The 13575-nt window shown below is 33.8% G+C and overlaps 1 protein-coding gene across 4 annotated transcripts in view; it reads left to right on the top strand.

The window, feature by feature from the left end:
* Window positions 1–13575, top strand: part of shg (shotgun) — a 187224-nt gene that overhangs the window by 154990 nt on the left and 18659 nt on the right. For 2 of the 4 annotated variants that reach the window (XM_053759339.2, XM_053759338.2), the window contains 8 exons: window positions 82–259; window positions 354–846; window positions 1002–1273; window positions 1668–1818; window positions 2216–2349; window positions 9919–10072; window positions 11780–11967; window positions 13414–13455. In XM_053759339.2, coding sequence (XP_053615314.1) covers window positions 82–259; window positions 354–846; window positions 1002–1273; window positions 1668–1818; window positions 2216–2349; window positions 9919–10072; window positions 11780–11967; window positions 13414–13455 — 1612 coding nt within the window. The remainder of the gene's footprint in view (window positions 1–81; window positions 260–353; window positions 847–1001; window positions 1274–1667; window positions 1819–2215; window positions 2350–9918; window positions 10073–11779; window positions 11968–13413; window positions 13456–13575) is intronic. The other 2 variants (XM_053759341.2, XM_053759340.2) reach the window with 1 other exon arrangement.

The following is a 13575-nucleotide window of genomic DNA, read 5'->3' as shown; positions in this document are numbered from 1 at the left end:
CACAGAAGTTCGAATAAATTTATAATTCACTGAGCAGTGTTGATCAACATTATTCATTTTAATTTTACATTTTATCCGTAGGTCCAACATACCGGGCGAAGAAAAACTTCAATTTGAATTAGTCATGGGTCAGACAGAACAAACGAATAAAAGACACACATTTGTGTTGGAACCTGAGGCTAACACCGCTTATATTAAGCTCGGAAACCATTTGGATTATGAGAAAATTACTGACTACACACTTACTGTTCGAATACAGGTAAGTAGCGTACCAACGCGGACACAGTTTTCACAAGTATCGTTAAAATTATAGGAATAAATTAAAAAATATTATTGTTTAATGTGTTTTACAGAATAACTACAAATTAGCAGCGGAAACAATAATACAGATAGAAGTAGAAGATGTAAACGACAATATACCTATCTTTAGTGAAATAAGATCTGGTAGTGTATTAGAAAATGAACCACCAGGAACACCTGTGATGCAAGTGAGAGCCTTCGATGCTGACGGTACATCAGCAAATAACCAAATAACTTACCAACTTGGCGACCCATCCGATCCATTTGCCATTGACAGCGTCACTGGAAATATTACAACTCTAAAAATGTTCGACAGAGAAGAAAAGAGTTTTTACAATATCAAAATTATAGCTACCGATAATTCGGAATCTGCTCTGATTCCTGGCAAGCATAATTCTGGACAGCAATCGTTTTTGATTGAAATAGCTGATAAGAACGACAATCCTCCACATTTCACTATGGATACGTATGTTGCTGAATCAATTGCGGAGAATGCTAATATTAATGAGCTGGTCACTCAAGTTACTGCTTTAGACATTGATACAGGTAACTGATATTATATATTTTTTGACATAAATACAGTCAGCTGCATTTCCGACATGTAATTCTGCGACGGTAATAGCCCCGAATTTGTAATAATTTTGGATAAGTCTATGTGCTGTTTTTTTATGACTTTTTATAGAAATCATTTTTATTTTTAGCTTCTGTCGTCACATATAGCATCGTAGCTGGCAACACTTACGACGCCTTTGTCATCCGTAACTTCACTGGCGAAATCAGAGTCAACAACGTGTTAGATTATGAGAATATAACGAGTTACAGCCTTGATGTCCGGGCTTTCGACGGTCTATACGAAGACTATGCTAAAGTTAAAATTAACATCGAAAATTTGAACGATAACCCACCGGTCTTTTTGGACAGTTATAATGCAACGATTGAAGAAGAGAGACTGTATGATGGTTGTATTGTTAAGGTGAGTGTTACCTATTGTTTTGAAGAAAAAATCAGTTCGAATATAGCGCTCTAACCAGATGATTGGAAATTCTACCAAAGTCGCCATTTGATGGCTCCACATAGTTTGCCAAACTTGGAGGTTTCAATATACATTACTGGTTTTTCCTTGCGGCAAAAAGAAGCTTACATAGAAACTACGGAATATACGTTCAATCACTTCAGACGTTCGGCCAGAGAGTGAGCTTTGAAATTCAAAATTGTTGGACTGAAACTGTCTCGAGACGGAACGAGTAATGAAATGAACCTTATTACATACAGTATTATTTATGAAATGAACCTTATTACATACTTATTATACAGTATTAAAATTATATCATCAACGTAATAACCTTAATTATTTTGTGATATTTTAGGTGGAAGCCTATGACCCAGACATAAAAGACCGCAACGCGCCGCAACACATCGTCTATTCCCTTGTGCGATTGGAGCAGAAGGAGTTTCTCCAAATAGATAATGATGGCTGTCTCATGCTCACAAAGCCATTGGACCGAGATCCCCCTTCAGGTAAGCTATAGCTTGAGGGAGCTATTTTTAAAATTAACAAAATGGTTGCATGCATTCTGAATATTCGACTAAGTTTGGACGGAAAAAAGAGCCAAAATTTAAAAATAGACACCACCCCGAGAATTCGTCAGATTTTGCTAATAGCCGTAATAAATATTCATGACAAAATTGGACTTTCATGCCATCTGTGGCTACATATAGAGCAATGTTATATATTTGAGCAAACGAAAAGGAAATATTTTGGTCTAAACGTTTCTTGTGCAGAAACGTAATGACTTGTGAAAGATAGATTTTTAAACACAATTCATACCTCACAGTGAAGACCGCTTCCTTAAAGAGTTTGTAACGTCGATATATTAACAACCGGACCTCACTAACATGCCGTTTCATCTGTTAGGTTTCGCGACTAGACAGATCCTGATCATGGCAGCCGACCACGGCGGGAAATTGGGCTCCGACAGCTTACGGTCTCCCACTGAGGTCATTCTAGAGCTCACTGACATCAACGATAATGCGCCCTTCCTCACCAATGTAAGTACTTTAAATTAAAAAAGAAAAAAACATTAAAGCATTAACGCTAAAAGCATCACTGGTCTGGGAAAATGTATAGTGACTTAAAGATCTGTGATTTCAGATTAACTAAATTTTCTTACTAGCTTCTTTAAAATAAAAATATGTTTTTTACAAAAATTTAATTTTTCAAGGCTTGACAAAAAATATTGTCCGTGTAGTAAAGCGATGAGGAGTACCCACGTCTGCAGCCATTCCTGGGTGCACCATCAGGTCATGCTAATCATAGTAATGCATTTTCATCCAAACTAAACGTGTGTACAAAATTTCAGCTCAATCGGTTGATGATATCTGCTTCAAAATTGAGTTGCAAGATCCTACCCGAATAAACATGCACATAGAGCAAGTGCAAACACATTGCAAGTTAAATAAAAGCTTATATAAAGGTACACAGCTTGTTAATATAACGACGGACTCGTCGTTATGAAGAGCCTTTCAATCGTCGATGCGTAGTATCATAAATTTGAAGTATAGTTAAATTGCCCTCAGGAATTCAGACAACCCAGACAACCCTCCGATTTGTTTATTTTCTTTGGTGAATCGCTTGGGTGCTATTAGGGCAGAACGAAATAGTGGAGTTTATATATATAGATCGATTTATCACGATATGTAGAAAACAAAGTCGCCCGCCGCATCTGTATTTTTCTAACGTTGTAAAATATAACTTGAGCCCTATGACATATGTCAAGTAGTATGAAAATAATAATATATCTGTCTCAGTCGCTCTCATTTTGAATGTATCGCTTCATTGTGCTGTCACAGGACTCAAGTTATATTTAACAATGTTTCCTACTTTTAAACCATGCAACGATTTTGATGCAGCTTCCACTGATGTTGTTTAGACAATTTATTAACTAAACAGACTATTAGACCTTGCTTAGCCGGGTTGCTAGTTATATTCTGTATCACTTACCCCACGCGATGTCGGAGACTCTTGTTTTATAATATCCATCAATCTTCTCAATTTTATGGTACTTGCAAACCATGAAAAATAACAATAAGTACTTTCAACTCTTTTGTGTTTCAATAAACGCGAAAGAATTACATCAAAGCATAAACTTATCTTCAACCCCGAGCGCTGAAAATTCTTTTCGAAAGTTTTTCCTGATTTCGCTGGCACACTTTGTTATGCAGATTTAGATCGTATGTGGTTTTCACACAAACCCACAACACAGAATCACCCCTTTGAGTGTATTCGACCTTGGAACGCCTGTTATATTACACAAGATACCGCATTTTATGTAAAAGATTTTAATTTACAGTACAATATGAGTTATAAACTGTAATTTTATGCTCATAATTATAACGATTAGTAACTTGACTTTTGTAGACAGAAATTGTTAGTTTAGGATAAATTTTTGGTAAAGGGTTTATTAGATTTAGTCTTAATTTTTTTGAAGATTTGATTGCCTGTTTCATCATATTCTAATAAAACTGATGTAATATTATATTGTAATCTGACAAATAAAATAAACACGACACATGGGCGGTGACCACTTCCCAAATTAGTTACATATGTACAATATAAATATGTAACTAATTTGTGCAATAAAGTATTATTATTTACTAGCGACCTGTCTTGGTTTCGCCGTCCTCTGCGTAACTCCTTCAGTTATAATCCGTCGCATCTAAATTGTCAGACCATCTTGTTCTGGTCGGCCTCTTTCTCGTCGCCAGCCACCCATTATGTGACATCCAGTCCGACTCTCACCTTTTTCTATGAACACTTATTGCCGAAATTAATAATTATTCTATTATGCTAGCTATATTATGTTCCTTATAATCCGATCGTTTCATAAACGTCCAAGTGAGAAACTATTTAATTTCCAAAAGATACTATATTTCTATTCCCGTATTTATACCCTTCGATACAGTCATTAATTCCCTCTTTCAATACCCTCAGTCCACCTTCGCCCCAGACTGTCGGAACATGCAATCGGTCTGTAAGACCCGCTGAATTCGGTTTATAGACCGTTTTAAAAAGGATTGCCACCGATAAATTTCGATGGAGCCATCTTGATCCTTTTTGCGTGAGTCGAGGGTTCAATCGTGTTATTTCTTTATCTCAACGCTTGTGAGATCGAGACGTAGTCCGATTTGCACAAAAACTGGTTTCAAATGGTTTCGGTCGTAGTTTATCCTATTTATTAGCAAATGTCTTATTATTAGTATTAATTAACGTGAAAGTTTGTATGATCTTCTTAATGAGTGCTAATTCTTATAGCTGTTGCTAATACCATTGTTAAATGTTATCTTCTTTTTCTGGTATCTTACCGATATTCATATTATTTATTCGCAATTCGCAATGAGCAACCCCTTCATACTTCGTTCCTATTTACTAATATGTTTCTTTCGTGTAAACTGTTAAATAAAGAAATAAGTCGAGAGAAAAATACCTAATGCTTTGATGTTTTCTATTCGAGAAATGTTTCTATTTTTACGCGTTCTTCAAAAATATGAAATTTAAACAGGTACGATCAAAAGGGAAATCTTTATTTTTGTAGCCTAAGACACATATTTTAAGTGGTTTTCTATATTTTATGTAATATCATCATCATTTAAAAGTTGTAAAGGTAAAATTTTTGTCTACGTCTAAAGTAAAACTATGAAAACTTCATGCAAAGAGACGAGACACCTAAATTATCTTTTATATACCTTAATGAGTCGTGGATTAGCCCAACGATGTTCCCGAGTTACCTATCAAACTTTCCAAATCTCCTTAAGTTTTGATTAGAATCTCCGAAGGACACCGCTCGGTTTTTATGCAAATGGACAATCCGTAAGATTCGATACTTCTATAAATACGCGTAAGTTTTTCGCCCAACGAGCTCTTAACTGGGCCTGAAAGAAGCGCTGGCTTAAACATTAATTTTATTTTGGTTTTAGCATTTTTTGTTATAGAGGCAACAGAAATAACTATAACTATCACGGTTCATGAGATATACAGTCTGGTGACTGACGGATGGACAGCGGAGACTTAGTAATAGGGTCCCATTTTACCCTTTAAGTACAAAACGCTAAAAATGATTAGGTGTTTTTTGGGATCGTCAAGATACCATGCCTGATAAAAAAGGCTGACATTACCAGTCGGATTCTTTCCGGTAATTTCCGTCCAAATAATAATATTTCTCCTAATTCTGTCCTGCTTTCCGTAACAGTCGGCAGTGTCATTTGCGGCCCCGGTCCTTCCGAGCCGACAGCCTTATTTCAAATTCGGGTATTCGCTCCAATGAAGACGGTAGGGTTGACAACACCAAAATTATATTAATTTATTTTTGCCATGGTCCTTTATTCTTCAGTCTATTCTGAGCACAGTTGACGCGTACAGTCTACCAAATTTGAGAATGTTCCTATAAAAGACAGGAGGTTTGTTGATGCTATAATTAGGTTCTATAAAATATTCATAGTTACTTTCGGAATGACGCTGCACAAATCATCAAAAATAAGTAGTTTAACTTAAAAATCTGTAAATTAGTAATTGTTATAAGTACCTAGACACTGCTTCATTTAATAATCCTAAATAATCGGTGCTCTGTCAGTCAAATCAGTCACTGTAAATTCTGGGTCAGAAAGTAATTAATTAAAACCAATTTATTGTACAAATTGTGTAACGGGTAGTGTTCTTTCAGTTGATTGTAATATTTAATTAAAATACACAAAAGTCTTCGAATTTGTTTTGTTTATTTTTGTGTCTATTTTCAAAGTATATTGAGCCTTCTCGTGCATATCTCTAATGTACTTTTATTATGTATTCAGACTTTTTTCTTCTCGTTTTATAAATTCTTGGAAGCATTTCTCACATTAGCAATATTGTTACATCATATGATGTATATTTTGTCATCGACTATTCTCTAATGTCAATCGATTCGTTGTACTTTACTTTATCTTAATTTTACCTACTTACTACCACCTACTTCTAACAGATAACATAATAATAATAACAGATTTTATTTCAGTTAAAATTTTTTTTCATTACTGAATGTGGGCAGCCCTAGCTAGGAATTAAGGCCACATTATCTAATCCAACTTCCGGGAATCATTAACTGCCGAATTCGGCGCCACTGTAGCGTCAGCGCTTCAAATACCTATGTATGAGCTGAGGATTGTATAATACGTGCCTTTAGGACATTCTGAAGCATTTGAAGTTATTTCCAAGAGGTCGAACTTCATGATGGTATGGGAATAATTAAATGTATTTGGACCACTAACATTATGTAAATAGTATTTGCATCTCGATGGACATAAATGATCTAGTACAAAAAATGCAGTTACACCAGTGCTGTTAATCAGTTGGAATCGAATTTTGGACCTTCAGACAGCGGACAAATGTGAAACAATTTTTTTTAACAAAAATGGACACCGCTAAATTTTATTTGCATAAGCAATCGTGGCGCAAAACACCAGATAAAAGCTAATATTATAACAGTAGATATCCACTTTTAGCTAAAAATATACAGAGCGAATAGTAAAATTTTCTAAAATATCATAAATCATACGAAAATATAATATTACGTAAATGCTTGTTTGTCTGTCTGTCTCTGGAAATCCCTTTGACGAGGGTAGCAAATCGAAGGAACACTTGTTCCACAACCATTTTAAATGTCATTCTCGCGTCGTGTTATGTCGTATCAGACTCCATTTTGTTACATGAATAATGAAAGGATTGATTCTGTTGTTTTAAAAAAAGCATTGTTGTGTATCCAAGACTTATGAGATGACAAGATGCTAGATGGCAATCACACACTAGAAAATAAGAAATAGAACATAACATGATATCACATTATGCTAGAAAATGTCTAGTTAAATACAGACATTTATGGGAGAGGTTTTCCCACAACCTACATCAATTTCACCTGTGGAAATAACCTCAATGCTGATTTCTTTATATCGGAAAACAGGCAAAAAGGCCCACATTTATTATTCTAGTACATTAGCATACATTTTTAAGGATCCTTACCTCAGGATGGTGCTATCGTCTTGGGTATACCCAATTGTCAATTTTTCATGCAAATATCCATTCAATTTCTTATTTTAGTGGTATCCTCCGATGAAAAAAAATGTAAGTGTAGAATTTGCTAAATAAATTAGATGTTTAAGTCTTGTACTGATATTCTACGAACCGAAGAATCGAAATGAAATAATTGACTTTGTTGAGTTACAATTTCATGTCATCACACCTAAGCTCTAAATTATAGAAACTTTACACATGTTCATTCATCAACTCATCAACTCGTCTATTTGTTTTAGTACAACAATCTTTAGTGTTTGGATGATATCTTCCCCCTTATTTCGTGAAAAATGTACAATGGTTTAAGGTTACAATGGGTTGAAATAATTTTAAAATGTTAATTGACCACTTTTATGTGCGTTATCCTATCTCACCTCAGCCATAAAGCTTTGGGGCCCAGTGTCCGATTTCCTGTCTGTCTGGTTACTTCGTACTATCGTCAGCATCCTTAAATTGTCAGCCTTTGGAATCTAAATTGGGTGTCCTGTCCACTAATTTGTTCTTCTAGTCTATCCATATTTTGTGTCTCCGATCGTCTGGTCGACTCGTAGCCTAATTTCCATCGAATTTGGATACCTTTGAAGCATCTATATCTTACTTGAAATTTCCAAATTGCTTCATTAAGCGATATTGAAAAATAACGCTATTTTTCATAAAAGTTGTAGATTTTGTTAATACGCTTTCTTGACTTAATGTTTATTGTGCAGGTATTAAATTCGGAGATGGTTATCCAGTAACAACGATAGCTGTTTGTTTCGTTGTTTGTATATACATTTACAAAATTCAATTCATATTATAGAAAATATGCACAATAGCGGTCTTATCCCTGGAAGGGATCTCTTCCAGTCAACCGTGGTTGTCACTTAGCTTGTCAGTTTGTATAATTTAACAGTTTTTTTAACACTATCATCAATTTCTTAATGATTGTTGTCTCTATAATATTAATTCAGTTCTAATTGTGGTGGGAAACACACCCATTGTTTTACTTCGATAAAAGTTTCTTAAAGTATTTTCCGCGGGTAAAGGTCGAGTGAGGAAGTTGGGGCAAACAGAATGTTGTTGATACCATTTGTTGCTAAGCTGCTCTGATTTGAAATTAATAATACGATATTGAAAAACATTATAAAAAAATCTTCAACTTTCTCGAATTAATCTCGCCACTAGATTGAAAATTGACATCAAAATTTTAATATTACTAATAACCCGATCTGCTTTGCCCGGGTAAAATCATAATAAATTATACACCTAAATCCACACGATCTATTGGTGAAAACCGTACAAAACTTTTTGGGTTTATCGCGTTCATGAACAGACGTGACAGGGGGGACTTCTTTTTATAATAATTAAGGCTGTATGGATATTAAAAAAAAATGTTTTCATGGAGGAATATTTTTAAAATTTTCGACACTATTTCATTAGGCGTAAAATTTAATTGATAATGACTCATATAGACATAGTAGTTGGTGAGTAAGTCAATGTTAGCTCAAGAATACCTGAAAGAAAGAGATGAAAGGGCTAATATTAAGCGAGTCAGTAAATTAGATTAAATACACACACGATCACCAGGAAAATTGCAAGCTTTTGTTAAGAATAGCTAAGGAAAAGCTTTATCAAACCAGCACAGGCGACCCACAACCTACCGCGGCTTTAATAATACACTGTGCTATTCTGAGAGGCATAATCTTAAAGGAAGACAAGCTGTTTATTTATCTTACCTATGTTTGGGATTTATAATATAGTAAATCAACTTCACTGGCCACCAACATTGCGAATAAGAAATAAAAAATGATGTTCCAATTTTATATATGTTTTCATCTGTCAGACAGAATTATTCCCGACGATTGTTTTGTTGCGAATTGTTGTATTCTTTTAAGTCCAATTTAAGTATTATTTACATTTTATTTATTACGACCACAGAAATTGGTCAATGTTAGTTATTCATAGCAATTCCATCTAATGTCAAGATTAATAATTTATTCATCCATCGATTTTCCAAGTATACTTAGCTAAAATTTTCTCGCCCACGCCACATTTTGATCTACGCCGCTGGTCTTTAAGTTTTGACAAACACACTCTTTGTGAAATTAAGAAATCAAACATTTTATTATAAAATTAATAATAGGTACATAAAAATGCGTGAACTTCTTAAAATATGCTACGAACGTAGGCCTTAAAGATCGACACGAAAGCTAGACTATTTGTGTCTTGCCTTGGGACCCAGGAGCACTATATACTTTTTATTTACTGTACTGTATCATTTCTCTCTTAGCGAGTGTATTGTTGTTAACACTGGTGTCAGATTTTATTCAAGTCATCTACTGACATTTGCAAGTAGGCGCCATACACGACAGTAAACTAAATAGTAGAAAGATTTCCTTATGATATCCTTTAGTAAAAGCAAAAGTGGTGTCCTATGAAAATACTAGACATGAGTCAGATTAGTATACAAACTCATGAGATACGAATTCAAACTTTAACTTGTATATTATTTTGTTTATGCAAATGTTATATTATTTGTACAGACGCAACCAGTGATATGGTACGAGAATGAGAACCCTGGACAGGTCGTGGTGCTGACGGCCAAAGACTACGACTCGGAGAAGAACGGAGCTCCATTCGAGTTTTCCCTCAACGAATCAGCTTCCTTGGACATCCGATCCAAGTTCTCCATACAGGGTAAGTGTTGATTAGTCCTACAGAGGTCCGATTTTCATGCATACGTATTTCCCTTTATCATTTTTTTTCAATGGTCAATAAGATGTAATGATGTGATGAAGATGTACAAACTGAAAAGTTCGATCGGTCTTTGCGTTCGCACGTATAATTTTACTGGAAATACAACTTTTATTCATTCAGATTTTAACATTTTTAATAATGATGTAAATTCGTCCTCCTAATTTTTAATATATGTATAAGACTTATATTTGTAATTGACGTTCTTGGAGAAAAGGCTGCGGTGAAGTTTGTTGCGCTTTTCTTTTCTTTTTCACTTTTGCGCTTTGGAAGCCGGCAATAGACTTAGTTTGAGTAATTTTTTCGACGTCAATAAGTGATGTATATCATCTTAAATTGAATAAAGAATTTTGAATTTGAATTCGAACTTTTTGACGGTTTTCTTTTTTAATGCACAAACAGGAATTTTGTCTACATATTCAATGACTTTATACAAGTTTCCGTACTAGATTAGCTACAAACAAAACCAAAATCAGATTTGTCTCGCCAATTTACCGCAGGCCTTAAATAGCTAATGAAATCCCAAACTCCTCTATACAACTCCGAATGCCTTTGGTACATTCACGACAATTTGGAGGATCTTAACCGAATTTCTATCAATTAATGTAGTTAACATGCAATAAATGGAGCCAGGCCTAACTTTGTTTTACAAGTGCCAATTCAATTTTAGTCCTTTCCACGTTCTGATAATTTCTTGTTTGTGTACGCCTAGACCTTTATATTTGAAGACTAGACTAGTGAAGTGTGAATTTGGCACTAGAATAGAATAACTTGATAAGTACACAAAAAATCCGATCCAATAAGTAGTCACTGAAATTCGGGCTGGTTGTGTTTCAACTCTATTCTATATTATATTTAAATTCTTCATGAAAATCAAATCAGCTATTAATTTTCCGTATTTCAAATAATAGTTTTATTGTGAGATTAATTTTATTTTATTAAATAAGTTATTTTTACAATTTACTAAATGGACTATATATACGAGTGACTTTACTATACTAATGTATAGTATAATTACTAGCTGAACCTCGGGACTTCGCATCCTTGGGAATTTCGGGATACAAAGTACCCTGTGTGTATTCCAGGTTCTATTCTACCCGTGCACCAAATTTCATAACAATCCGTCCAGTAGATTTTGCGTGAAAGACTAACAAACATCACACATACATCCTCACAAACTTTCGCATGTGTAATATTAGTAGGATATTAAATTGAAACATTTCATTTCTACCAATACTTTAGTCTAGTATATTACATTGCATAAAAGTCATCGACTTACCTTCCCGAAGCCGAATAACATACCCTCTAAATTGTTTACTAATGACTTAATTTGTACAAAATTTAATTCCGGCACAATTGTTTCTGTGTATAAATGAATAAAATTATTTGTTCATTCAGTGCATTACTGTTTAATGTATTAATTGGGCAATCTGTTTGGACGAAACCTCGAACGTTTGTGTGATTACTGACCCGTGATGAATGCCATTATAATACTGTTTTTATTGCATTGGTGAATTGAAATTACGTGCATTAAATTTTTCATAAATATGAGCCTTTTAATTTATGCTATGGCAGTTTTTGGCACTTTTGAATCGAATTTGAATAAAGAATATGAAATATATATTTTTTAATCTACACATTTGTGCACAGGCAATATCCTGTCAGCGCTGGTGACGTTCGACAGAGAATTGCAGAAGAAATACGAGATTCCAGTGGCTATCACAGACTCTGGTACCCCGCGGATGACTGGGGTGTCAATATTGACCGTCGTCATCGGAGACAAGAACGACAACCCTATGGCGCCGGGGCATAGCAACATCTTCGTTTATAATTACAAGGTAATATATTTTTCTATTGAATTTTAAAGATATACATATAATGACAGATTTATACTTTTGTCATTTTAAAGCATTGAATGACTTATTCGATTCTGTCATTTATAATAACATATTTGAAAGAAGTTAAAGGCATTCTAAAAATTTTCTATACAGATTGTATTGTTTTTCTATACAGAGTATATATCTATATTGACAAAATGTTACATAAGTTATATCATCACTTTCACATGAAGGAAATGACACTATTCCAAGGACAGATGGACGTAGCAACTTTATTAAAACGGAAAATTCATTTACACTTAGAATGTTCCCAATCCGCCGCCTTTCAGCTAAGCAACCATGAAGTGCCTTGTCATCCTCCATCATCATAATATTTAGTTATCGCTTTTTTTTTTCTTGGAGCCAGTACTTTGCTAACTTTCATTTCTTTTCGCGAGGGAGAATAAATCATTCTTCATTCCTTTGTTATAATTTCGGCCAGTATTGTCTCACTGAATTTCTGAACAATTTTGTGAATAGTTAATTAAGTTCTATTGAGATGTTCGAAATGATATAGAGTAATTTTTTTTAAGCAAGCCGTAATCTTACTTGAAATTTAAAAATAATATTTGAAATAAAATATGTAGATCCATTTTAAAATTAATTTCTTTTTACTAGTAAAATAAACATAAACATATTATTTTTATTTAATTAAGAATGCTACATCTATTTAATGTTAAATAATTAGTAATTCTAATGTCTTGAATGATAACAGTCGGTTAAGCGATAGCTTAGGTGTATGATTACAACAGTTCACATTTTGAGTTACAAAACAGAATGTTGGCTAGACCTTTAATTAATAAAATATGTTGATCGGGACTTCCCTCAGCCAATTTAATTTTAACGCTATTTAGTTGTCAGTATAAGCTTCAATGGGTTTGTATTGACCTTCCTTTGTCACAAAAGATCTAACTATTAATATGGCTCGGTTTATTTGAATAGTTTACGCGTTTTATGTTCGTATAACGTTTGAATGAGAAACCTTTACGGCGTATGATAATATAGGCATATACAATATATAATTTACCTTCTCATATATTTTAATCATTAAAACTATAAACTTTCCTTTATGGATTACAAAACAATGTTAAATTTCATTTTAAAAATTTAAATGTAGAGACGAAATGTGCGACTTGAATTCAATATGGCACGCTTAAAACTAATATTTTTTTGTTAACCATCCAGTACAGATTTCAATTTATTCGTTAGTCACAATGTTACTGTCCATTTATAATGATAATAAAAATATGTAACGTTCTTAAAAATGCTCTGAACTCCGAATTCACAAAATGACATCGACAATATGTGAAAATAAATGTTATTCTTTTTAAATATCAACAATATGTGCATGTAAAATGTTTGTAATCTGTTTTAATTAAAAAAAAATGCTTCTTTTAACGCACACAGACGGAAACGTTCTTCAATGAGTTGTACAGTTGGCGGTATTACGTGAGTATTGTATTTCTTAAATTGGTATACATTTCGTTCAAATTATTTTGTTTTTTTTTTGTGTTATCCGCTTACACGTTTTTGGTGGGTGTTTACCTGGTGCATTCGGTTTTTAAAATT

This window comes from Plodia interpunctella, chromosome 19 (assembly GCF_027563975.2).
Source record: "Plodia interpunctella isolate USDA-ARS_2022_Savannah chromosome 19, ilPloInte3.2, whole genome shotgun sequence".
In the NCBI taxonomy this organism is placed as follows: Eukaryota; Metazoa; Arthropoda; class Insecta; order Lepidoptera; family Pyralidae; genus Plodia; species Plodia interpunctella.
Note: the sequence above shows the minus strand (reverse complement) of the source record. Positions and strands in the feature narration are given on the sequence as shown.